The 26,539-nt window shown below is 48.2% G+C and overlaps 1 protein-coding gene across 4 annotated transcripts in view; it reads left to right on the top strand.

Annotated features, from left to right (window-relative positions):
* Positions 1 to 26,539, top strand: part of RIF1 (replication timing regulatory factor 1) — a 338,147-nt gene that overhangs the window by 229,678 nt on the left and 81,930 nt on the right. For all 4 annotated transcript variants that reach the window (XM_063933568.1, XM_063933565.1, XM_063933566.1 and 1 more), the window contains 5 exons: positions 18,407 to 18,683; positions 19,660 to 19,699; positions 19,785 to 19,987; positions 23,625 to 23,724; positions 23,815 to 23,946. In XM_063933568.1, the coding sequence (XP_063789638.1) occupies positions 18,407 to 18,683; positions 19,660 to 19,699; positions 19,785 to 19,987; positions 23,625 to 23,724; positions 23,815 to 23,946 (752 nt within the window). The remainder of the gene's footprint in view (positions 1 to 18,406; positions 18,684 to 19,659; positions 19,700 to 19,784; positions 19,988 to 23,624; positions 23,725 to 23,814; positions 23,947 to 26,539) is intronic.

The raw sequence follows: 26,539 nt of genomic DNA, 5'->3' as shown, positions 1-26,539 counted from the left end.
GTGGTATAATTTTTTAATGTGAACCAACCTATTGTGGTGCCTGCGGCTACTTGGGACTTGGAGGATTCCAAGTTACTGGATGTAGTCAGGGCCCTGAAAAGTATATGTTTCCAGGACAGCTGGAGTCAGGAAAACTGACTCGCTATTTCTCCTGTATGCACCCAACAAGCTGGGTGCTCCTGCTTCTAAGCAGACGATTGCTCGCTGGATCTGTAGCACGATTCAACTTGCACATTCTGCGGCTGGACTGCTGCACCCTAATTCTGTAAAAGCCTATTCCACGAGAAAAGTGGGCTCTTCTTGGGCGGCTGCCCGAGGGGTCTCGGCTTTACAACTTTGCCGAGCTGTTACTTGGTCGGGTTAAAACATTTTTGTAAGAGTCTACAAGTTTGATACCCTGGCTGAGGAGGACCTAGAGGTTGCTCATTCGGTGCTGCAGAGTCATCCGCACTCTCCCGCCCGTTTGGGAGCTTTGGTATAATCCCCATGGTCCTTACGGAGTCCCAGCATCCACTTAGGACGTCAGAGAAAATAAGATTTTACTCACCGGTAAATCTATTTCTCGTAGTCCGTAGTGGATGCTGGGCGCCCATCCCAAGTGCGGATTGTCTGCAATACTTGTTTATAGTTATTGCCTAACTAAAGGATTATTGTTGAGCCATCTGTTGAGAGGCTCTGTTATATTTCATACTGTTAACTGGGTATTGTATCACGAGTTATACGGTGTGATTGGTGTGGCTGGTATGAGTCTTACCCGGGATTCAAAATCCTTCCTTATTGTGTCAGCTCTTCCGGGCACAGTATCCTAACTGAGGTCTGGAGGAGGGTCTTAGTTGGAGGAGCCAGTGCACACCAGGTAGTCATAAAGCTTTCTTTAGTTGTGCCCAGTCTCCTGCGGAGCCGCTAATTCCCCATGGTCCTTACGGAGTCCCAGCATCCACTACGGACTACGAGAAATAGATTTACCGGTGAGTAAAATCTTATTTTTTTCTTTTTTTTTCTTTCTATACACAGAAAAAAGCCAATGACTTTTTCTGATTCTAAGGAATTGGACGAACTTTTCAGACAACCCTTGGTTAACCCTGATATGAAATTCCAAGTGACAAAAAAAATAGTAACCATTTTCCCAAGGAAAGTCTGGGAAATTTCCCCTTCTTTAGATGCCTCCGTATCGTGCTCGTTTCCTATGTGAGACAATCAAGGCCATCGGTATTAATGCTCGAACTACCACCATAGCAGTTTATGCACACAGGGCCTTGTGGCTGCGTCAGTGGGTAGCCGAATCAAAAAAGTGTGGAGGTTTTACATTTAACAGGGGATTGGCTTTATGGGGGTGAATTACACATGGATTTCGAAGGCTGCCGCTGAAAAGTCCATGTAACTCCCGTTTGCGGCCCCACCGGCTAGACACTCTTACCTGGGCCCTTCCCTGCAGTCCTTTCGGACCACAAAGTTTAAGGGAAAATCCAGAGGCGCCTCAAATGCAGCAAGAGGCACCAGAGGTAGGGCACGTAAACCTGCCATCACAGGAACAGAGCACCAGTTCTGCTTCCTCCAAGGCCTCAGCATGACTGTGTCCCTCCATCCCTGGGGGATCTCAGGGTGGGAGCTTGTCTAAGGTTCTTCAGCCTCATTTGGAGAATGCCTGAGTAAAAGATCTGGTCTCCCAGGGCTACAAACTGTAGTTCGAAAGTTCTCCACCTCACAGATTTTTCAAGTCAAGCTTACCAGTTTCAGCGGACACTCTAGTTACGCTACAGGAGGCCATTCACGAGCTGGTTTAGACTCGGGTCATTGTTCCAGTTCCACTACAACAGCAGGGTGAGGGAATATAGTCCAACCTGTTCGTTGTACCAAAACCGTACGGTTCGGTAAGGCCCATTTTGAATCTCAAATCGTTAAACCCATATCTGCGGGTTTTCATATTGAAGATGGAATTCCTAAGAGCAGGGATCTCAGGACTGGAAGAAGGGGAGTTCTTAGTATCTCTGGATATAAAGGACGCTTACCTCCATATTCCAATATGGCCGCCTTATCAAGCTTACCTCAGGTTTGCTCTGCTGTACGATCACTACCAGTTCCACGCACCAAGGGTTTTCACGTAAGCAATGGTGGAAATTATGCTCCAGCTCTGGATTCAGGGGGTGAACATTGTCTCCTACCTGGACGATCTTTTGATAAAAGCAAAATCCAGGGAGCAACTGTTGGACATCATCAGCTGCACTACACAATTACTGTCATATCACAGATGCATTCTCAAACTACAGAAATACCACCTCGAGCCAACTCAGACTCCAGTTTCATGGAATGATTCTGGACACGGTGGCTCAAAGTTTTCCTTCCGGCGAACAAGGCAAAGACTCTTCAGGAGATGGTTCAAGCAGTACTGAAACCGAACAGAGTTTCAGTACCTCTTGGAGGGACGGAGCGTCGGGATGCAGGATTGGATTCTCTTAACCACCGACGTGAGGCTTTGGGGTTGGGGAGCTGTCACCCAAGGGGCACAGTTCCAGGGCAGGTGGGCAAGCCATGAATCAATTCTTCCGATACACATCTTAGAACTCCGGGTGATCTGCTATGCTCTGCTTCAGGCCTCTCCTCTGCTTCAGGATCAGGCCATACGAGTTCAGTCGGACAAGGCCACAGCATTGGTGTGCATCAGTTGACAAGGAGGACCAAAAAGCAGAGCTTACATGCGAGAGGTTCATATTCATTCCAGGAGTAGACAACTGAGAGGCGGACTTCCTAAGTCGTCCAGCTCTTCACCCGGGAAAGTGGAGTCTCCATCTACTGGTGTTTCGGTGGATAACAGATCGGTGGGATTGTCTGCAGATTGATCTGATGGCTCCTGGCTCAACAAGCTTTGCCACTATTGTTCCAGAACAAGGGACCCCCAAGCGGCAGCGGTTGACGCACTGACAACACCGTGGTCTTACCAGTTGGTGTACCCGTTTCCTCCAATTCCATTACTCCCCATTATTCTAAAGAGAATCAGAAGGGAAGGAGTATCAGTAGAAGACCCCTGGCCTCTGCCAGTGCGGGAGAATCTTCTTCAGCAAGGGCTGTTCATCTACTCGGACTTACGGCGGCTTCGTTTGACAGCATGGTTGTTGAACGGAACATTCTAGTTAAGAAAGGTATTCCGGACAAGGTTATTGCAACAATGATTCCAGCCAAGAAGGCGGTCACGTTGAAGCATTATCATATCTGGAAAAGATAGGTCTCATGGTGTGAAGACCGAACGTATCTGTGGCCGGACCGCCCTAGTGGCAACCTGGGTAATGGTGGCCGCGGCACTGAAGGGGTTAACCCCTAGTGCCCGGCGCCACTATGGGGGCAATGGGCGCTTGGCGCCATGTTTAAAAAATGTTTAATAATGTTTTTGCATTATGTACCGCGGTCCTGGACCTCTCCGGCGACCGCGGCAGTGAGGGCAGCCCCTCCCCGGCGCACTGAGCCGTGTGTGCGCGCCGGGGGAGAGGGGAACCGCTGCAGGCGGGAGATCAGCTCCCGCTGCAGCGATCGGAGTGCGCCGCTGACCGCCGGGTCCGGGAGCTCTGCTCCCGGCGACCGCGGCAGTGAGCACAGCCCCTGGTGCACTGGCTGTGTGCGCGCCGGGGGGAGAAGGGGGAGCCGCTGCGGCTGGGAGCTCAGCTCCCGCTGCAGCGCGCTCTGTGGTTGCCTCTGCTGGGCGTCCCGGATTGCTGTGATGCTGGGGGGGGGGGGATTCGCCTGTCACGGGAGACTGGGCTAGCGGGTTCACTAGCGGCGGAGGCACGTGAAGGGCAGTGGACACTGGGGACACTCAGCGCTCCAGAGACACAGCCGGGTTTTAGATCAGGGGGGGGGGGGTGCGCCGAGGCCACCAAGTAGTGCCACACTGGGGGGACAGGGAGAACCAGCTCCCTGGACCCCAGTGGCAGGCTGGAGGATGGGGGAAGCCAGCCCCATACCTCCAGCACTGAGAGAGCCCTAACAGCCAGGCTGCAGGGCTAGGGGCGCTGAGCGCTGGGCACAGTATTCAAAAACCAAAACATTGTTTTAAATGTAATAAAAAGTATATTGTGTTATGAGGCACTGCAGTGCCTGGGTATGTGGAGCCTGTGCAGGGCACAGGCTCAGTGTATATTTAAAGGGGAATGTACAGTGTATTTTAAATGTACAGTGTATTTTAAATGTGATGTATTTAAAGGTAAAATGCACTTGGTTGTGTGTCCCATGAGGGGGGAATCCATGGCTGTGCAGGTTGATGGATTCTCCCAGACCTTTTCCCCAAAAACGGAATACTTTCCCTTCCAGCCTCACACTTTAAAGAGGCCTTGGAAGAGAGAAGAAGCTCAGCTTTGAAACAAGCTGAGTGGTTTTCTGGAGCTCCATGGAGATCACCCGTAGTGGCCAGGAAACCCTGACCGGGGATCTAGGCTACCCAGCTCTGGAGCCCGAATCCAGGCTGCGGACAGTGGGCTAGGTCCCGGGCAAGTTTCTGGAAGTCAGTTTAGGCGGGAAAACTTCCCCCAGCCTAGACTGAACAGCACCGGGGCGTATCCTGATCCTCCAGGATGGGACAGTCAAAGGAGAGTGACTACTCCCCACTGTCCATAGAGGACAATGTTAGCTGTGCATGTGACCAAGGCATGCACAGCCCATGGGTAAACATTGATTGGCTGTAAACCACAGGGCGGGCTTACCCCCTGTGGTAGTGTGTATTGGAGTAGGATAAAAGGAGGGCAGTTGCCCCATGAAAAGTGTATTATACCATCTTCATTCTGCTGTAACATCTGCTGTATTGCTCAGCCTTTTTGAAGGCTGTATTTGGGCAAATAAAGATCTTCTGCCTAAAGACAACGCTTCATCTTGTTACCTGCAGGCCTATGCAAAACATAGCCCCGTTCTCCGACTGTCCCGGGAGCACCCCAACGTCTCCAAGTTCTGCCTTTTGCCAGCTACCGGTAGAGGACTAGTGGGGATTCGTCAATACTACACAGGTGTGGTAAAGCAGTGTGTCGGCACATACAGAGCAGAACCGTGGTTCCAAACGCCACGGCAGGTTAGGAGTTTGGTGGCAGCATAAACCCGCCCACAGCACAGTGGGTGGAGTCAGTAACAGGCGGTTACTGACGGTAAGCGGGAATGCCCTATGTGGTAAGGTCCCGTGTGACCTAACCTTCCATTCTGTGCACTGGGGACGAGCCCGTCTGGTCACAGTATCCTACTGCGAATTTCAACCTGGGGCGTTTCTTACAGGCTGGAGTGGATATGGGCCTACGGCTAGGCTCCATTAAAGTCCAAATCTTGTCTTTGTCCATTTTCTTTCAGAGAAAATTGGCTACACTGCCTGCAATCCAGACATTATTGCAAGGTGGTGTTCTCATACAATCTCCCTTTGTGCCACCCACGGCACCTTGGTATCTGAACGTGGTTTTGGATTTTATACAACTTTCTTGGTTTGAACCATTGATGAGAGTAGAAGACAAGTACCTTATGTGGAAGACTATAATGCTGTCAGCATTTGCCTCGGCTAGGCGAGTCTCAGAACTTGGAGCTTTATCATGCAAGGATCCATACTTGGTCTTTCATGTGGATGGAGCAGAGCTATGGACTAGTCAGCGGTTCCTGCCAAAAGTGATTTCTGCGTTCCACCTAAATCAACCAATTGTGGTTTCAGCCAATTCTGACACTTCTAATCCTGAGCCCTTGGATGTAGTGCGAACCTTGAAGATCTATCAGGAGGATGGCTCGTGTCAGAAAAACGGATTCCCTATTTGTGCTGTATGATCACAAAAAAGGGTTGCCCTGCTTCAAAGCAGTCAATTGCTCGATGAATTAGACTTACCAACAGGCCTATACTTCGGCAGCCTTGCCTCTTCCACAGTCTATTAGGGCACACTCTCTACAAGATCGGTTCCTCCTGGGCGGCTGCCTGTGGTGTGTCTGCTTTGCAACTATGCCGAGTGGGTTCCTGGTCAGGGACAAACACGTTTGTCAAGTTCTACAAGTTTGATACCCTGGCTAAAGAGGATATCCAGTTTGGGCATTCGGTACTGCAGATGTCTCGGCATGTTCCCGCCCGTTCTGGGAGCTTTGGGACTTCCCCATTGTACTAAGTGAACCCCAGTATCCCTTATGGATGTGAGAGAAAATAGGAGTTTAATTATGTACCAGTAAATCCATGAGGGGTACTTGGCGCCCGCCTCAGTGCTTCGACTTTTCTGCAAGTTTATTCTTGTGTGAAAGTTGTTTGCATCAGCTGTTCTGTTTGGCCAGCCGTTGCTGGTCTTGTTAATGTTATGTTGTGTGCTTGTTCGTTAATCTCACCACTCGTTGTCTTGTCATGTTTCCTCTTCTCAAGTATGTCCATCTCCTTCGGGGCACAGTTTACCTAGACTGGCTGTGGAAGGGAGCATAGAGGGGAGGAGCCAGCACACCCTGTTTGGGGAATTTAAAGTACACTGGCTCCTTTGGACCCCATCTATACCCCATCGTTCTAAGTAGTGAACCCCTGTATCCCTTACGGACTACGAGAAAAGGATTTACCGGCAGGTAATTAAAATCCCATTTTTTTTTCTCTGTACTCTCTGTACTCTCTGCTATTCTGTGATACTGGAAACCAGTTTAGTCATGGACTTTCCACAGCGTTTAGCCTCTCCCTTCGTTTCTTTGCCTTCCGTCAGGGAGGTTTGGAGGCAGGCTTAATTCTTTGGAAGCACAAATTTTGGCCCTGTCACTTTATTCCAGATGCATTTGGCCCTTCTTCCAGTGATTCTAACCTTTTTACGGGGGGTGGTGTCTTCGGCCTCTGTTTTGTTCACTGATGGAACAATGGGATTTTTATCTGGTCATATTGGCTTTCAACCTGGCTCTGTTTCAGCGCTTCACTGCAGTGGATCTTCAGTTATTTACATGGAATTGGGTCTTCTTAGGACTATTGCCTCAGCTCGGTGTGTTCTGAGTTGGGGGGTTTTGTCTTGCAAGCAGCCCTTTATTGTATTCATTGTTGATGGTGTGGTTTTCTGCTCGTTTCCTCCTCCTGCGCCCAGGGCCGTCTTTTCGTATGGGCTCAATGGGCACTTGCCCAAGGGCCTCATTAGTATAAGGGCCCTAGTATGATAGCTGAGGGTCCCCTCTTTCCAGGGGTACCAGATTTTTGAAAATCTGCCCTAGGGAACCGGAGATATCTAACTTCAAAGCAGTGGTCCCCATCCGAGCCTGTTAATTGCTCTTCCCAGTCAGATCTCTCGGACTCTGTCTAACTTAGAGTTTTTCTGAGGGTATACTCCAAAAGCTGGGACTCTCCTATTTCAGTGGACACTGGCAGCTTGTCTTTACTATTCCCAGAACCAGAGATATCATCCTTCCAGCAGCTGGTCCCTGCTCCAGCTCCACACGTCTGATATGCAGTTTTATATGTTTGTTGGTGGATTGCTCTGGTTCCTGAAGTCTGATCCCCAAGTGCCCAGTATCTACTGAAAGGTGGGACTGTGTAGATTTTTTAGCCCATTCAAAACTAAGAAATCTTTTTCCAGAAATTTGAGATATCTGCAGTCAAGCAAGCTGCCCTCCCACCTGAAAATGATGACTATAAAGCCCACTCCAATATTCACCTCTCCCCTGCATATTAAACACCCCCTACCACCCTGGAAGTCATGTACTGGGGCCCCCTTCATTCAACCCAATGCCCCTTCTACAGTTTAGTGTTCTCTATTGCCCCATCTCCACCATCTGTGCAGTAAAGGAGTACATGCTGAGTGGAAGATAGAACACCCCCTACGGTTCGAGGGACATCACAGCTGCCGCTGATAGCACCCCCCACCCCTACTTCTGGAGGATGGGTAGGGGCCCCAGTGCATAGCTGTGCCCAGGGGCCCACACTGCTGTTAAGACGGCCCTGCCTGCGCCTTCCAGGTAACTGTACACCCTCACAGCACTTTTCTGTTTGTTTCTGTACTTTTGTTTTTTTCTGTTGTCCTTGGTGGACACTGGGACTGTGGGGTATGGTGTAGGAGCACTGCAGACACCAAGGAGTTAAACTTCTGCACAGTGCAGCAGAGGCGGCTCCTCACCTATACCCTGCCTGCCCATGAGAAGCCAGTTTTTTGTTTTTTTTCTTGATGCCTTCAGCACAGACACATTTTCTCTGACGTCCTAAGTGGATGCTGGGACTCCGTAAGGACCATGGGGAAAGCTTTAGACTACTGGTGTGCACTGGCTCCTCCCACTATGACCCTCCTCCAGACCTCAGTTAGAATCTTGTGCCCGGCTGAGCTGGATGCACACTAGGGGCTCTCCTGAGCTCCTAGAAAGAAAGTATATTTTAGGTTTTTTATTTTACAGTGAGATCTGCTGGCAACAGACTCACTGCAGCGAGGGACTAAGGGGAGAAGAAGCGAACCTACCTAACAGGTGGTAGTTTGGGCTTCTTAGGCTACTGGACACCATTAGCTCCAGAGGGATCGACCGCAGGACCCGACCTTGATGTTCGTTCCCGGAGCCGCGCCGCCGTCCCCCTTACAGAGCCAGAAAAGCATGGAGAGGTCCGGTAAATCGGCGGCAGAAGACTTCGGTCTTCACCAAGGTAGCGCACAGCACTCCAGCTGTGCGCCATTGCTCCTCATGTACACCTCACACTCCGGTCACTGATGGGTGCAGGGCGCTGGGGGGGGGGGGGGGGGGGGCGCGCCCTGAGGGCAATATTACACACCTTGGCTGGCAAATATACACCATATATAGTCCCAGAGGCTATATAGGTGTAAATTAATACCCCTGCCAGAGTTTCAAAAACGCGGGAGAAGTCCGCCGAAAAAGGGGCGGGGCTAACTCCCTCAGCACACTGGCGCCATTTTTCCCTCACAGCTCCGCTGGAAGGAAGCTCCCTGGCTCTCCCCTGCAGTCTACAAGCTACAGAAGGGTAAAAAAGAGAGGGGAGCACTAAATTTAGGCTATATAGATATAGATATATATATAGATAGATAGATATATATATATAGCAGCTATAAGGGGATATAGTTCAGTTAGTCCCTGTATTATATAGCGCTCTGGTGTATGCTGGCATACTCTCACTCTGTCTCCCCAAAGGGCTTTGTGGGGTCCTGTCCTCTGTCAGAGCATTACCTGTGTGTATGCGGTGTGTCGGTACGGCTGTGTCGACATGTTTGATGAGGAGGCTTATGTGGAGGCGGAGCAAATGCCTGTAAATGTGATGTCACCCCCTGCGGGGTCGACACCTGAGTGGATGGTTCTGTGGAAGTAATTGCGCGACAGTGTCGACTCCTTGCATAAAAGGTTTGACGACATACCTACTATGGGACAGCCGGTTTCTCAGCCTGTGCCTGCCCAGGCGTCTCAAAAGTCATCAGGGGCTCTAAAACGCCCGCTACCTCAGATGGCAGACAGATGTCGACACGGATACTGACTCCAGTGTCGACGACGATGAGACTAATGTAACTTCCAGTAGGGCCACACGTTACATGATTGAGGCAATGAAAAATGTGTTGCACATTTCTGATGTTACCCCCGGTACCACAAAAAAGGGTGGTATGTTTGGAGAGAAAAAACTACCAGTAGCTTTTCCTCCATCTGAGGAGTTAAATGACGTGTGTGAAGAAGCGTGGGCTTCTCCTGATAAGAAACTGGTAATTTCTAAGAGGTTACTAATGGCGTACCCTTTCACGCCAGAGGATAGGTCACGCTGGGAAACATCCCCTAGGGTGGATAAAGCGCTCACACGCTTGTCAAAGAAGGTGGCACTACCGTCTCTGGATACGGCCGCCCTGAAGGAATCTGCTGATAGAAAGCAGGAGGCTATCCTGAAGTCTATATATACACACACAGGTGTTATACTGAGGCCAGCTATTGCGTCAGCATGGATGTGCAGTGCTGCAGCTGCGTGGTCAGATCCCCTGTCGGAAAATATTGATACCCTAGACAGGGACACTAAATTGCTAACCGTAGAGCATATTAAAGACGCACTTTTATACATGAGGGATGCACAGAGGGATATTTGCCGGCTGGCATCCAAAATTAGTGCAATGTCCATTTCTGCCAGGAGAGGGTTATGGGCACTGCAGTGGACAGGAGATGCAGATTCCAAAAGGCACATGGAAGTTCTGCCTTATAAGGGTGAGGAGTTGTTCGGGGATGGTCTCTCGGACCTCGTTTCCACAGCAACAGCTGGGAAGTCTACATTTTTACCCCAGAGGCAGAGGTAGGGGGAAAAAGCTGCAGCATACAGCCAGTTCCCAGGAGCAAAAGTCCTCCCTCGCTTCCTCAATCAGTGGGCTCGCTCACGGGTGGATCCCTGGATCTTTCAAATAGTATCTCAGGGGTACAAGCTGGAATTCGAGACGTCTTCCCCCCCCCCCCCGCCGTTTCCTCAAATCTGCCTTACCAACCACTCCCTCAGGCAGGGAGGCAGTGTTACAGGCAATTCACCAATTCACAAGCTGTATTCACAACAGGTGATAGTAAAGGTGCCCCTACTTCAACAAGGACGGGGTTACTATTCCACAATGTTTGTGGTACCGAAACCGGACGGTTCGATGAGACCCATTTTAAATTTGAAATCCTTGAACACATATATAAAAAAATTCAAGTTCAAGATGGAATCGCTCAGGGCGATTATTGCAAGCCTGGACGAGGGGGATTACATGGTATCACTGGACATCAAGGATGCTTACCTGCATGTCCCCATTTACCATTCTGGTAAATACCTTTGTGGTACAGGATTGTCATTACCAATTCCAGACGTTGCCGTTCGGTCTATCCACGGCTCCGAGGGTCTTTACCTAGGTAATGGCCGAAATGATGATACTCCTTCGAAAGAAGGGAGTTTTAATTATCCCGTACTTGGACGATGATCTGATAAAAGCGAGGTCCAGGGAGCAGTTGGTCGGGGTAGCACTATCTCGGGAGGTGCTACAACAGCACGGCTGGGTTCTAAATATTCCAAAGTCACAGCTGATTCCCTACGACACGTCTACTGTTCCTGGGGATGGTTCTGGACACAGAACAGAAAAGTGTTTCTCCCAGAGGAGAAGGCCAAGGAGCTGTCATCTCTAGTGAGAGGCCTCCTAAAACCAAAACAGGTGTCGGTGCATCACTGCACGCGCGGATCCTGGGAAAGATGGTAGCTTCCTACGAAGCAATTCCATTCGGCAGGTTCCATGCAAGAACCTTTCAGTGGGACCTATTGGACAAGTGGTCCGGATCGCATCTTCAGATGCATCGGCTGATAACGCTGTCTCCAAGGACCAGGGTCTCTCTCCTGTGGTGGCTGCAGAGTGCTCATCTTCAAGAGGGCCGCAGATTCGGCATACAGGACAGGGTCCTGGTGACCACGGATGCCAGCCTTCGAGGCTGGGGGGCAGTCACACAGGGAAGAAATTTCCAAGGACTATGGTCAAGTCAGGAGACTTCCCTGCACATAAATATTCTGGAACTGAGGGCCATTTACAATGCCCTAAGTCAGGCAAAACCCCTGCTTCAAAACCAGCCGGTACTGATCCAGTCAGACAACATTACGGCGGTCGCCCATGTAAACCGACAGGGCGGCACGAGAAGCAGGACGGCGATGGCAGAAGCCACAAGGATTCTCCAATGGGCGGAAAATCATGTGTTAGCACTGTCAGCAGTGTTCATTCCGGGAGTGGACAACTGGGAAGCAAACTTCCTCAGCAGGCACGACCTCCACCCGGGAGAGTGGGGACTTCATCCAGAAGTCTTCCAAATGATTGTAAACCGTTGGGAAAGGCCACAGGTGGACATGATGGCGACCCGCCTAAACAAAAAGCTAGAAAGATATTGCGCCAGGTCGAGAGACCCTCAGGCGATAGCTGTGGACGCTCTAGTGACACCGTGGGTGTACCGGTCGGTTTATGTGTTCCCTCCTCTTCCTCTCATACCAAAGGTACTGAGGATAATAAGGAGAAGAGGAATAAGAACTATACTCATTGTTCCGGATTGGCCAAGAAGAGCTTGGTACCCGGAACTTCAAGAAATGATCTCAGAGGACCCATGGCCTCTGCCGCTCAGACAGGACCTGCTACAGCAGGGGCCCTGTCTGTTCCAAGACTTACCGCGGCTGCGTTTGACGGCATGGCGGTTGAACACCGGATCCTGAAGGAAAAGGGCATTCCGGAGGAAGTCATTCCTACGCTGATTAAAGCTAGGAAAGAAGTTACCGCAAACCATTATCACCGCATTTGGCGAAAATATGTTGCGTGGTGTGAGGCCAGGAAGGCCCCAACGGAGGAATTTCAGCTAGGTCGATTTCTGCACTTCCTGCAGTCAGGGGTGACTATGGGCCTAAAATTGGGTTCCATTAAGGTCCAGATTTCGGCTCTATCGATTTTCTTCCAGAGAGAACTGGCTTCACTACCTGAAGTTCAGACTTTTGTTAAGGGAGTGCTGCATATTCAGCCCCCTTTTGTGCCTCCAGTGGCACCTTGGGATCTCAACGTGGTGTTGGATTTCCTAAAGTCACATTGGTTTGAGCCACTAAAAACCGTGGATTTGAAATATCTCACGTGGAAAGTGGTCATGTTGTTGGCCTTGGCTTCGGCCAGACGTGTATCAGAATTGGCGGCTTTGTCATGTAAAAGCCCTTATCTGATTTTCCATATGGATAGGGCAGAATTGAGGACTCGTCCCCAGTTTCTCCCTAAAGTGGTATCAGCTTTTCATCTGAACCAACCTATCGTGGTGCCTGCGGCTACTAAAGACTTGGAGGCTTCCAAGTTGTTGGACGTAGTCAGGGCCCTGAAAGTCTGTTTCCAGGACAGCTGGAGTCAGAAAGACTGACTCGCTATTTATCCTGTATGGGTGCACCTGCTGTATGGGTGCACCTGCTTCAAAGCAGACTATTGCTCGCTGGATCTGTAGTACGATTCAGCTTGCACATTCTGCGGCTGGACTGCCGCATCCTAAATCAGTGAAAGCCCATTCCACGAGGAAGGTGGGCTCTTCTTGGGCGGCTGCCCGAGGGGTCTCTGCTCTACAACTTTGCCGAGCAGCTACTTTGTCGGGGTCAAACACATTTGCTAAATTCTACAAGTTTGACACCCTGGCTGAGGAGGACCTAGAGTTTGCCCATTCGGTGCTGCAGAGTCATCCGCACTCTCCCGCCCGTTTGGGAGCTTTGGTATAATCCCCATGGTCTTTACGGAGTCCCAGCATCCACTTAGGACGTCAGAGAAAATAAGAATTTACTCACTGGTAATTCTATTTCTCGTAGTCCGTAGTGGATGCTGGGCGCCCATCCCAAGTGCGGATTGTCTGCAATACTTGTATATAGTTATTGTTTAACTAAAGGGTTATTGTTGAGCCATCTGTTGAGAGGCTCAGTTGTTATCATACTGTTAACTGGGTATTGTATCACGAGTTATACGGTGTGATTGGTGTGGCTGGTATGAGTCTTACCCGGGATTCAAAATCCTTCCTTATTGTGTCAGCTCTTCCGGGCACAGTATCCTAACTGAAGTCTGGAGGAGGGTCATAGTGGGAGGAGCCAGTGCACACCAGTAGTCTAAAGCTTTCTTTATAGTTGTGCCCAGTCTCCTGCGGAGTCGCTATTCCCCATGGTCCTTACGGAGTCCCAGCATCCACTACGGACTACGAGAAATAGAATTACCGGTGAGTAAATACTTATTTTTAAGGAGTGGGCTGTATTTAAACTTATTATTTTTCACAGGGTGAGGCAGCTATAGATTCGGGTACATTTGCTGCCAAAATCTCCGGTCTCGGTGGTGGCTAGGCGAGCCTTGTGGCTTTGCTTGTGGAGAGCGGATAATGACTCTAAAACTTTTTAGTTTCTCCCCTTTATAGGTGACATCCTCTTTGGACCTGAATTAGATAAATTTGTTACTAACCTGGCAACTGCTAAGACTGCTTTTCTGCCTTCGGCTCCAAAGTCCAAGCAATATTCCTTTCGTCCTCAGGGCAAACCAAAGGGGCCAGTCTTCTGTGTACAGGGTTCCTCTTCTAAATCAAACCAAATTGTAAGGTCGACAGTCCTGGGTCGGATGTAGTCAAACCCCTAAGCAACCAGACAAACCGCCATGACGTGACATCTGGCTAACATCCATGTCCGACTCTTGGGTGTCAGGCATAGTATTAAGGGGATACGCCCTCTCCTTTCTGGAGCTGCCACCTCGTCAATTTTTTACCACCAGCCTGCCAGTGGACATGGGCAAGGCCACCGCCCTTCAGATCCCTCCTGACGGCAGGGGTCATTGTTCCCATCCCCTTTCCTCAAAGGGGTACTGGTTTCTAATCAAAGCTGTTCCTGGTACAAAAGCTAGACTGTTCTTTCAGACCCATTCTCAAGAAGTTGAATCTCTTTTTTTTTTTTTTGTGTTCCCAGGATCAGGATGGAGTCTCTCCGGTTCCAGCGCCTGCATGATGGACCGGAAGACTTCATGGCCTACTTGGATATTCAGGACGCCTACCTACACATCCCTATTCGGGCGGACCATCAACGGTTCTTGGTTTCGCTCTTCGGAGCAACCACTATCTGTTCCGGGCACTGCCTTTTGGTCTCTCCGCAGCACCGAGAGTCTTTACTAAAGTCATGGCGGCCTTGCTGCGCTTACAGGGAATCGGGATTCTTCCATACCTGGACGAACTTCTTCTCCTCGCTCAGTCTCAAATGGTCTTACAACAGCATCTCTGGGTCACAATTGCGCTGTTGCAATCCCATGGCTGGCTGATCAACTGGTACAAGTCCAGCCTAAGTCCATCCCAGTCCATGCTTCACTTAGCGTGTGTTTCTACCCAGGAACAAGGTAGTGGATATCCAGAAGTTAATCAAGGTTTTCCTCAAACATCGCAGTGTTTCCCTTCATCATTTGCATGAGGGTCCTAGGCAAGATGGTCTCTTGTTTCGACATGGAGTATGCCCAATTCCACTGCAACTGGAATTGCTTCGTTGCTGGAACAGGTCACTTCTCCATCTCAGGTCCAGCCGGATTTCACTGTCCAGGGACACTCGCCTGTCACTCCTGTGGTGGCTTCAGTCGCCACATTTCACAATGGGCCGCCCATTTGTGATCCAGTACTGGGTCATTCTGACCATGGACGCCAGCCTACAGGGCTGGGGAGCGGTTACGGGCAGCCGTTCCTTCCAGGGTCGTTGGTCAGCTCAAGAGGCGACTCTATCAATGTCCTGGAGCTCCGAGCAATATACAGAGCTCTTTGCCAAGCGGTCCCTCTTCTCGGCAAGCCTGTCCAGATCCAGACAGACAACGCGACGGCGGTCGCTTATATCAACCATCAAGGCAACACCCGAAGTCAGGCCGCCATGCAAGAGGTCTGTCACATCCTCCTTTGAGCAGAACGCTACCTACCGGCTCTGTCAGCGATTTACATCCCCGGCATACAGAATTGGGAGGCAGACTTCCTGAGTCAACAAGACGTCTGTTCCGGAGAATGGTCACGTTACTCAGAGGTATTCCACCTTATAGTGACTTGCTGGGGTCGGCCGCACATAGATCTGATGTCCTCCCGTCAAAATCACAAACTTCCTCGGTACGGATCTCGAACTCTGGATCTAGGCACGTTTCTGGTGGATGCTCTGGTAGTTCCTTCGCCTTTTCCGAAGGTTTGGGTTTCCGCCGATTGCTCTCCTACCACATGTACGCAGACGTTTAAAGCAGGAGCGGGTCACGGCCATCCTCATCGCCCCGGATTGGACAAAAGCCGGACATGGTACACGGATCCTTGCAGCCTCTCCATTCAGCCTCCATTTCACCTGGCTTTTACTGGGTGGTTGTTGAGAGGTTGGTCTTAAGAGCTCAGGGGTTCTCGGACCCAGTCATTGACACTATGCTCTCAGCCAGAAAACAGTCTTCGGCCCGCATATATCATAGAGTGTGGCGATTGTACTTTCAGTGGTGCTCGGATAGTCACTACAAACCCTTGAGATATCAAGTGTCCAGGGTTTTGGCTTTTCTTCAAGCCAGTTTGGACTTGGGACTTTGGCTTGCGTCCCTGAAAGTGCAGGTGTCTGCTCTTTCGGTTCTCTTTCAACGAAAGGTGGCCAATTTTCCGGCTAGTCACTTTTCTGCAGGGGTTGCTACGTTTGCAACCTCCCCCTGTTCATCCATGGAACTTGTCTTTAGTCTTCCGGATGCTTCAGCAGGCTCCATTTGAACCCTTGGATTCTGTGGCCCTTTCTTGGCTTACTTGGAAGACTGTCTTCCTGTTGGCCATTGCTTCGGCACGCTGGGATTCCGACTTGAGTGCCCTGTCTCACAGATCTCCTTTCATAGTTTTCCACTTGGATCGGGCAGTCCTACGTATTAGAGTGGATTATCTTCCAAAGTTGTTTCCAGGTTCCACACCAATCAAGAGATTGTGGTTCCGTCCTTACCCACCATGTCAGATGTTCCAAAGTGACCAAGGGATCCTCCGGAACATCTGACATGGTGGGTAAGGACGGAACCACAATCTCTTGATTGGTGTGGAACCTGGAAACAACTTTGGAAGATACTGTACTGGCTCTCTGTACCTATGTTGTCAGAACAGAATCCTTCTGCAAATCGGACTCCCTTTTCGTTCTTTACGATGTCTGAAAGCGTGGCTGGCCTGCTACTAAACAAACTTTGGCCCATTGGATCCCCATTGCCATTAGACAAGCTTATCTGCTGGCTGGGCGGCCTATTCAAGCATCCGTCAGAGCTCATTCCACTCGGTCGGTTGGCCCTTCGGCGGTTCACCACGGAGCTTCTGCTGATCAGCTTTGCAGGGCGGCTTAGAGGACTTCTATCAGTTTGACACCTTCGCCTCAGCTGATGCGGCCTTTGGGTGTCGTGTCCTTAGTGCAGCTCAGGAGCGTTCCAGCCCGTAACAGGACAGCTTTGGGACGTCGCACAGTCCCAGTGTCCACCTAGGCTGACAGATGAAACAGGGATTTTTTTCTTACCTGTAAAATCCTTTTTTCGGAAGCCGTGGTGGACACTGGGCACCCGCCCTCACGCTCCGTTGCTGAGGTGTCCTTTCTGCTCGCACTCTGTGTCATGGCTCTCTTGACCGGGGTAGTATAGTGTGTGTTGGTCCTTTTTCTTTTCAGTTTCTTCTCTTCGGTACCTGTTCTTGAGGCTTGTTAAGATGCAAACTGGCTTCCCATGGGCAGGCGGGGGGTTTAGGGGAGGAGGAGCCTCTGCTGCACTCTGTAGAAATTTAGCTCCTTGGTGCCCGCAATGCTCCTACACCATAGTCCCAGTGTCCACCATGGCTTCCAAATAAAGGATTTTACCGGTAAGACAAAAATCCCCTTATTTTGTGATTTATTTATTTTCTCTTCCTGTACTACACCTCTCCTTTTTGGGCTTTGATTGAAAAAAAAGAAAAACCTGGAAATTTCAAATAGCGGCGGTATGTTCTGAATTTAGTTTCAAGCTCCTAGCACAACTGCCTATGATGGTCATTCCGAGTTGATCATTCACACTGACATGCGGGGGGACACCCAGCACAGGGCGGCGATGCCTTTGCACTTCAAGGTCAGCTCCCGACCAGAGCAGCTTTAGCGTGCTGGCCGGGAGCTACTCGCCGTTCCCTGGCCCGCAGCGGCTGCGTGAGACGTCGCTCAGCTGCCGCGGCCCGCCCCTCCCCCAACGGTCTGGCAATGCCTGCGTTGGCCGGACCACGCCCCCTAAACGGCGGCTCAACACCGCCGTCCAGCCCCTTCCCGCCCAGCGACCGCCTCTGCATCAGAGGCGATCGCTGGGCAACGACGGCTGCCATGCACCAGCGCATGCGCAGTTTCGACCCGATAGCTGCGACAATCTGCAGCGAGCATTCAGGTCAGAATTACCCCCTATGTCCCCAGTATTCCCATTGTACCACATGGAGTCTGAGAAGGATTTTAAAGTAAGTTCAAAAATCCTCTTTACGGAATGAGTTTAATAAACCATTCTTTACAGATACTAATTACAGTACAGGTTGAGTATCCCATATCCAAATATTCCGAAATACAGACTTTTTTGAGTGAGAGTGAGATAGTGAAACCTTTGTTTTTTGATGGCTCAATGTACACAAACTTTGTTTAATACACAGTTATTAAAAATATTGTATTAAATGACCTTCAGGCTGTGTGTATAAGGTGAATATGAAACATAAATGAATTGTGTGAATGTAGACACACTTTGTTTAATGTACAAAGTTATAAAAATATTTGCTAAAATGACCTTCAGGCTGTGTGTATAAGGAGTATATGTAACATAAATGCATTCTGTGCTTAGATTTAGGTCCCTTCACCATGATATCTCATTATGGTATGCAATTATTCCAAAATACGGAAAAATCCCATATCCAAAATACCTCTGGTCCCAAGCATTTTGGATAAGGGAGACTCAACCTGTATAAGCACTCTGAAAAGGTATGCTTATTAACTATAAACCTTGTGTACTTTCAGCTCCACAAACTCCTACGGATTGGTCTAAGAAGAAGAAAGGTCCCCTGGGAAACCTGAATTCCTTTCTGAAGCTATTTGTGAAATTAATTGATGGGTTTCACATTTTGTGCTCTGATCAGAGTCAAATAGAAGCTAACACTTCAACACTGACTGCCATGGGCTCTTGCATTATAAGCACTCTGTCTACCTGTATCAGCCATATAAGTTTACCATCAGTCCTTAGAACTGTCTTTACACTGCTCACCAAGCCAGTCTCTGTGTTCTACACTAAAACAAAGTGAGTAATGGGGAGCAATGTAATGAACATTTTTTTTTTTTTTCCCTCGCATCCATGGGGAACACTGGGAAACTTGGGTATTGTGGGAGCAGGAGTCTTGGGCATATTTTTTAATGTCATTCTTTCTTATCACTATTAATTGAACAATTTTAATCCAGGTATTATTGCGCTTCTTTTTAAGCCATAAGTGCCAAAGGCAAGTTCCCACTTGTCCTTAACAGTGCAGTAATAGTTATAAGGAACCATCCCTCACCTGTTAACCGCTGGAAAGGGTTAGGGCTTATTTTACCAGGGAATACAGTGATGTAATAGAGTCCCACTCCTTCCAGTATCTGCACTAGAGGTGATTGGAAAAATCCATGCATTGGGGGAGGAGACCATCAAGAGCATGTCTGCATGTGAAAATAAAGGTTTCTTTTAACTGTCTTTGTTTTTAGCCATTCTAGATTATTTATCTTCCTGAAGGAAAGTGTGGGCTTGGGAATGAGGCTTTATTGAAGGTTTATGTTTGAGCTCTGGTGGTTTTATTTAAGAGTATATATTAAAATATATAGTTTGTTGGATTTTGAGTTTTTTCCCCCCCTACTTTTTGTATTTTTGGAATGTCACCAGCCCATAAAGTTGGCAAGATGGGCTCAGCTAAAGCATGAGAAAATGATTTTTGGTGAAGGGGTTAATGCTTTGAGGCTATTGATAAATCTACCTGTTTAGATCTATTGGGCGATTTCCTGTGATGCACGGGACAGCTACACAAATTCAAACATACTTCTCCAAAATGCCAAGATTTTCTAAGCAATTAAGTTTTCCTATAACAATTTCTTAACAGACCAGTTTAAAAGGAAAAAAAAATGTAATGCACAGGGCTTGATTTTCACTTTGTGGAGAATCACCCTATTTTGAACATTTTGTTCATAACTTGTGACAATCATTTTATCTGTAACACTTTTTTTTTTTTTTTTTTTTTTTTCCCCAACAGGTCTAATTCTTCTAAGGGTTACAGTGGTCTCGGCAGTAAGGTGAGATTTTCTTTTATGGTTTTCTATTTCATTACCCTGTAAAAGCAACAAATGATGGATCTGCTTTTTTTTATTTTTCTCCTAGTTGGATAAACTTCTTGGTGATGTTCTCCAGTGTCTTGGTTCTCGATATACTGGTCCTTATGATGACGACTTGCTTGATTCAGTTTCTCCGCTGCTTTGCGCCATATTCTTGCATAAGAATAAGACTTTCAGAAATCAAGCTGCACAGTTCTGGAATGGGTCCTTTGCTAAGGCTGCAACGTTGGTTTATCCAGAGGAGCTGAAGTACGAATTTGTATTAATAACAATAATTAATTTATTTATATAGCGCTCTTTCTCCAATAAGATTCAAGGCGCTTAACAGATACATAGCATAATATAGTACAGAAAATGAAGTACAGAAAAGCTTTTCATAAAATACAGAGGCATGGAGATACTAAAAGGGACAGATACTAAAAGGGACATTATGGAAAAGCTTGAGTAAATAGGAAAATCTTGAGTCTACTTTTGAAGGATTCTATAGTTGGGGCCTCTCGCACTGTGTGGGAAAGTGAGTTCTATAGAGTCGGAGCCGCATGACTAAAAGCTCGACCGCCACAGATGAATTATGGCAGATTCTAGGTACTTCTAAAAGTCCATCTACAGATCGCAGTAATCGAGTGCGGCAGTATGGGGTCAGAAGCTGCTTCAGGTACCTTGGGCCCTGGTCATGTAGTGCTTTGAAACTCAGTTAGCCAATCTTGAAGATGATTCGCCATCTTACAGGCAGCCAGTGAAAGGAGTAGAGTATGGGTGTTCTGTGGCTAGAATGGGGCTGGTCGGTTAACAGCCTTCAAGCTGTGTTTTGCACCAGCTGTAAGCGGTGCAATTCTATTGCTGGGAGAACAAGGTAAAGGGGGTTACAGTAGTCTAATCGAGATGATACAAATGCATGGATGATTTTTGGCAGATCTGAGGGAATTAAGTGCTTGATTCTGGCTATGTTCCTCAGGTGAAAGAATGAGGATTTGATTGTGGCTGATATCGGATGTTTAAGTGTCAAGCCACCATCCAGGACAACGCCAAGATTCCGCACACGATCAGTGGTTTGTAATTCTGAATCCCCGAGTGCAAGTCCAGTTGGTTGGCTATGCTGCAGTCTTGTCCTTTGATGTTGCAGTCCTATCATAAGTACCTCTGTTTTATTCGGGTTCAGTCGCAACCAACTGGCACTCATCCACTCCTGGAGTTCAGCTAAACAGCCTTTTAGGGTTGCTGTTGGGTTATCAGTGCCCGGAGCAAAGGACAAGTACAGTTGTGTATCATTTGCATAGCAGTGGTAGACTAGCCATGGCGCCTGATTATTTCACCCAGCGGGAGCATGTAAACTGCAAAAAGCATGGGGGATAATATGGAACCTTGTGGAACACCATATGGCAGTGGCACTGATGGTGATGAGTATAATTCAGACGATACTCTGTGACCTGCCTGTGAGAAATGATTTGAACCAGTTTAGGACTGTGCCATCCAATCCACAAAAATGTATCCGTCACTCAATCAGAAGCCCATGGTCCACGGTATCAAATGCTGCAGAGAGATCCAGAAGGATTAATATTGAACAGTCACCTCTATCTCTTGCCATTAGAAGATCATTTAACACACACACCAGGGCTGTTTCAGTGCTGTCTTCTCCTGAATCCTGATTGGAATGGATCATAGATATCATGGGTTGTCAGGCGGGTTTTCAGTTGATTTGCAACCACTTTCTCAATAACCTTTCCTAGAAAAGGAAGGTTTGATACCGGTCTGTAGTTGGTCATGCAGTCGGGATCTAAATTAGGTTTTTTAAGAAGAGGTCTAACAATGCTTCCTTCAGGAGTCCAGGAAAAATGCCTGTCTGCAAAGAGCTATGAACAATTTTTGCAAAGACAGGACCAATTATATCCATACAACCTATTAGAAGCTTTGTTGAGGCCGGTTCCAGATCACAGGTGGTGGGATGCAAAATCTGTGCAATTTCAGCAATGTCCTTTATAGCCACTGGATTAAAGCTGGTCCATGATGGCGGGTGGCTTATATTGGCTGGCTTTGTAGTTTGGCACTCCTTTGATGGTACTGTGGAGATTCCAGCCCAGATGGATATTTTATCTGCAAAGAATTTTGCAAACTCGTTGCATCTTGCCTGGGAGAGGGTTTCATCAGTCTGCAGGCATGCTGGCTTGCAAAGCATCTCCATTGTGCGGAAAAGTTGAGCTGGTTTATTAACTGCCGTGATCTCATTTGACAGGAACTGATACCTTACGGGTGATTGTCGATTGATATTCTTCGTTATGCTTTATCAGTTTTATTTTGTCATCCACTGGGTTAGTCTTCCTCCATCGTCTTTCAAGTCTACGCCCCCTTTTCTTGAACTCACTAACACTGTTGTCAAACCAGGGAGCTCAACGTTGTGGTTTACAAGGTCTTATACGCACAGGGGCGATTATCAATTGCAGCCATAACATCCCTATTATAATAACAGACTAGGGAGCAGGGATCTTCACAGGCGCCCAGTATAGCAGAGAGATCCAGATTTGCTGCAGGAGCCTAGGGCAGCGGTGGCCAACGCGTGGCTCTTGAGCCGCATGTGGCTTTCTTCTCACTGATGTGGCTCCCGCCACTGCTGACAGTCTGCACTCTGCACACTTTGACACGCGGCCAGGTCCCAACTTGCAGGGCTGCCGGTAGCGGAGGCGGGAGCGCAACGCTGGCACTACATCACGGCCACGCTCCCTGTCTAGGACTCCTGCCATTGCCGTGTAGAGCGGCACCTGTCTGGCCTCACTGTCCACCTGATCACTGTCATACAGATGATGGCAGCTACCAGTGACCAGAGAGGGGGAAAGAAAGAGGCGGAGGATGCTGAAAGACATTGAGTGAAGGGGGAAGGGGGGGGGGCAGGCTAAGAGGCAGAGTGAAGGGGGAGTAGGCGACAAGGCACAGAGTGAAGGGGGAGCAGGCTGTGTGAGGCACAGAGTGGAGGGGGGCAGGCTGTGTGAGGCACAGAGTGGAGGGGGGCAGGCTGTGTGAGGCACAGAGTGGAGGGGGGCAGGCTGTCTTGTTTCAGTGTATTTTATGTGGATCTTTATTGTTTCGGTGTTTCTCGCCCCAAGTGTGACTAAAAACGGGGGTTTGACACATGGTTATGCTCCTACAAACATCCATACCGAAGGCGGGAGCACAAAAATGGGGCATGGCCTTGTGGCAGTTGGACCACTCCCCATTTTTTGCACACGCACCTTCTGCGCGCGCATTATACCAACTCTTTGCGTTGACTGCAGATATTATTGGTCTCTTTCCCTCTGTTTGGCCACCCCTGGCCTAGGGAGTCATACCCCTCCTTGGACGATACCTGGTCAACTCCACGGGCAGAGATCTTATTTGAGGGGTTGCAACTGAGAACCAAAGGGAGTGGTGGTCTGACCAGACGACTGGGTTTATTTTTAGGTCAGTGACTTCTAATCCAATCTGAAAGACAAGATCAAGAGTGTGACCACCTTTGTGTGGCAGAAGGAATGACCTGTGTGAAGCCCAGACCATTCATTGTGCCCAGGAGGTCTTGGCCAAGGCGTGAGAGCTCATCATCCACCCATGCATTGAAATCCCCGAGGATGAGCCATCTTTGATGTTCCAGAACCAGGCCAGCAACAGTGTTTGCAATTTTTTGTAGAAATAGCTTTCCATCTCCAGGGGGTCTGTAAATGAGTTTATTCTGCCACCGCTCCCTCTTCCCAAAACTTCCTTGATTTGTTTTAGTAAATCAACATTTACTAGTGTGATTTAAGTTGTTCCTATGTTCTACAAAAAATATGAATAGTCAAGATCACCTGTGATTAAGCTGAATCTTTAAGTAATTTAGAACGTATACATAGATTTTCAACTGTAACTTTTCATTGTTTTACAGACCGGTTTTAAGTCAAGTAAAGTTAAAAACGCCACTACTTTTACCTGGCTTTACCTACTCAAATGCTGCAGAAGAATCAAGTGGCCCATATTTTGATAATGTAAGCTCCATTTTATTATAAATGTAAATTTTAGTGAAGCTCCTTAAATATATCTGAAATACAACTCTCTGCTTTTGATTTCTGACATAGTTGGACAACTCCCAATTGGGAACAAAAATCAGTGGAATTGAAGTAAAGTCTACTGGGAAACGAGAATCCTTACTGGCCCGTGCTGAAGAGCTGAAAGAAAAGGGCACCCCAACTAAATCTCCAATGGTCAAGGTAAGAAATACATTATCTGGTTGGTTGTGCCCTGTAAATATGTGAACATTGAACAAAAATTGAATACTTGACTATAGGTTAACCTTGCCATGTAATTTGAAGAGACTGGATTTTATAAGTTTTTGTTAGAGTATGTGAATTAATCCATATTTATTTTGGCCAAATATATTGTGTAGTGGATGCTGTGAGGTGCTGGCACATTAAATGAAACTTGTTTAAAGCAAATCCTTTCCTCTCTACACCACCTCTCAGACAATTGGACAATTTAATGATTTTCCTTGGAGTGAGTACCAACTTTGCTAGCTGCCAGAAGCAGTTTTGTAAGTGTTATTTTTCTTATTACTTTCAGAGTTCTATAGGAGAACTCTGCTGAAAGGGGCAGGCAAGAGTGCTTTTGATGCCATGTCTTTCCCTACGATCTCTGCTTGCCGGTGCTGGGGTTAACTGGTCTTTTTTGAATCTCACCACTATCTGTAAATTCCTTCTCGAAGTTGTCTGTCTCCTCAGGCACAGTTTCTATACTGAGTCTGGTAGGAGGGGCCTAGAGGGAGAAGCCAGCCCACACTCTCAAACTCTTAGTGCCAGTGGCTTAGTGGACCCGTCTAAACCCCATGGTACTAATGTGGACCCCAGCATCCTCTACATACTACGAGAAAAGGATTTACCGGTAGGTAATTAAAATCCCCCCCTTTTTTTTTTCTTCTTATGTTGTGTGCTCCAGGGTGTCTGCAGCTAGCCACTGCTGAGCCAACGATTGGGAGCCGTGGCTGGAACCACAGTGTTGCACTTTCTCACTATGCCTAAGAAGAGGCTTGCCACGGTCCTAAGCTTGCGTTAATTAGGATCAGTCAGCGAGAGACCTTTACAGAGCATCTGGCCTCTGCTGTTGGTAATGATCCAAGTACAATCAATGGCAGAGCTAGCCTCTTAGTGCTATTGTGTATAAGGAGGATGCGTTTGCATGCATTAGGGGGTAACACATCTGAAGATGTTGGAACCTGCCTTGGTTTGCGTCATGTTATGTCCAATCACCGACCCTATTGGGGGGAATCAACAAAGTTCTGCCTTAACCTTGTCTGCACCTCAATATCCCCTACACCGTTGCCTACTCCACCCTCTTCTAACCACCCTCCAGCCCCACTATCTCACAAAAGTTCTCACAGTTGATTGACTTAGAACAGACCTGGGTTGTGTCCATGCATGAGAATATAGCCTTAATGCCTTCTATGCTGGACAGACTGAGGACACGTTAGCTAGTGGCTTCCACAAGTGCCAGAGCATTTTAGGCATGGCCTTACAGGGACAGCCCAATTTAGAACTCTTTCTAGAGTAGGAGTATGAAGTTTGGGGAGAGTGTGTATCTCCTTGTAGACCAGGCGTGGAGTATTTGATTATCTGCCAAGCTTTAGACTTTGCAGACCCGGTAGAACATGCAGATCCATTGGTTTCTTTACACAAACTGACCTCAAAGCAGACCAGTTGCCATGTATTTCCTACTTATCGGCAACTTAGGGGGGAGACATGGAAGAAGCCTGATGGGCGTTACCAGGTGCCACATCGCTCTGCTTCAGTGTACACTTTTACTCCAGTGGACTTGTGCAAAAGTGAAAATAGAATTTTGGTACTTACCAATAATACCCTTTCTCCGAGTCCATAGGTGACGCTGGAGTCTAGTACCATGGGGTATAGATAGGGTGATCAGGCGAGCCGGCACTTTAAATATTTTAATGTCTGGCCTTTACCCCTCCCCAGACCAGTTAAGAAACTGTGTCTGAGGAGAGACTGCAACACGACCAACAGAGGAGGTGGTAAACAAGATGGCCATAAGGAGAGATCCCTGTAAAACAAGAACCCCAGAAACTCGCTGAAAAACACAATTTTGTATTTGAAATCACACCGGTCATAGCAGTCACACTCAGGATAAGAATCCAGACCTGTTACACTGAAAGTAGACACCATACAGAGAGCTATTTACACTTGCATGAAAACCAAAGAAAAATACAAAAGAACAGTAACGCAACGAAACCATGCAACTAGGTACAAAGGACACCCAGCCACCTGGAACCACTGGGACAACCAGGGATAAAACCACACCGCCAGAAGAGAGCAGCGCAGGGTGGGCGTCCAGCGTCCCCTGTGGACTGAGAGAAAGATTTCAATAAGTACAAAAATCCTGTTTTCTCTATCATCCATAGGGGACGCTGGAGTTCAGTACCATGGGGACGTCCCAGAACTTCCCAAACGGGCAGGAGAGCTCTGAGAGTTCTGGAAAACTGCAGTCAAGCTGAGACTCAAGGTCATAACCGAGAGAACTGTTGAGCTTGACAAAAGGAGGTCAGGCAACCGAAGATGCAGTACTACCTCGAGGCAGCCAATACAGAGACCCACCAAGATAACTGGGATACAGATATTGCACCAATAACTGGAATACCTGTATTGCGCCAAGAGCCCAGCCAGTGAGCTAGGTATCATGTCGAGGCTGGCCAGGCAGTGATCAAACAAAGGGGAAATCAACATGGTATGGAAAGACTGAAGCCACAATCGTGCCCTGAAAAGCCGTGAGACTGCAGAGGCTAGCTAAAATTTTTTGCAA

The sequence above is a fragment of the Pseudophryne corroboree genome, chromosome 7 (genome assembly GCF_028390025.1).
Source record: "Pseudophryne corroboree isolate aPseCor3 chromosome 7, aPseCor3.hap2, whole genome shotgun sequence".
NCBI classification, from domain to species: domain Eukaryota; kingdom Metazoa; phylum Chordata; class Amphibia; order Anura; family Myobatrachidae; genus Pseudophryne; species Pseudophryne corroboree.
This window is presented reverse-complemented; position numbering and strand designations above follow the sequence as displayed.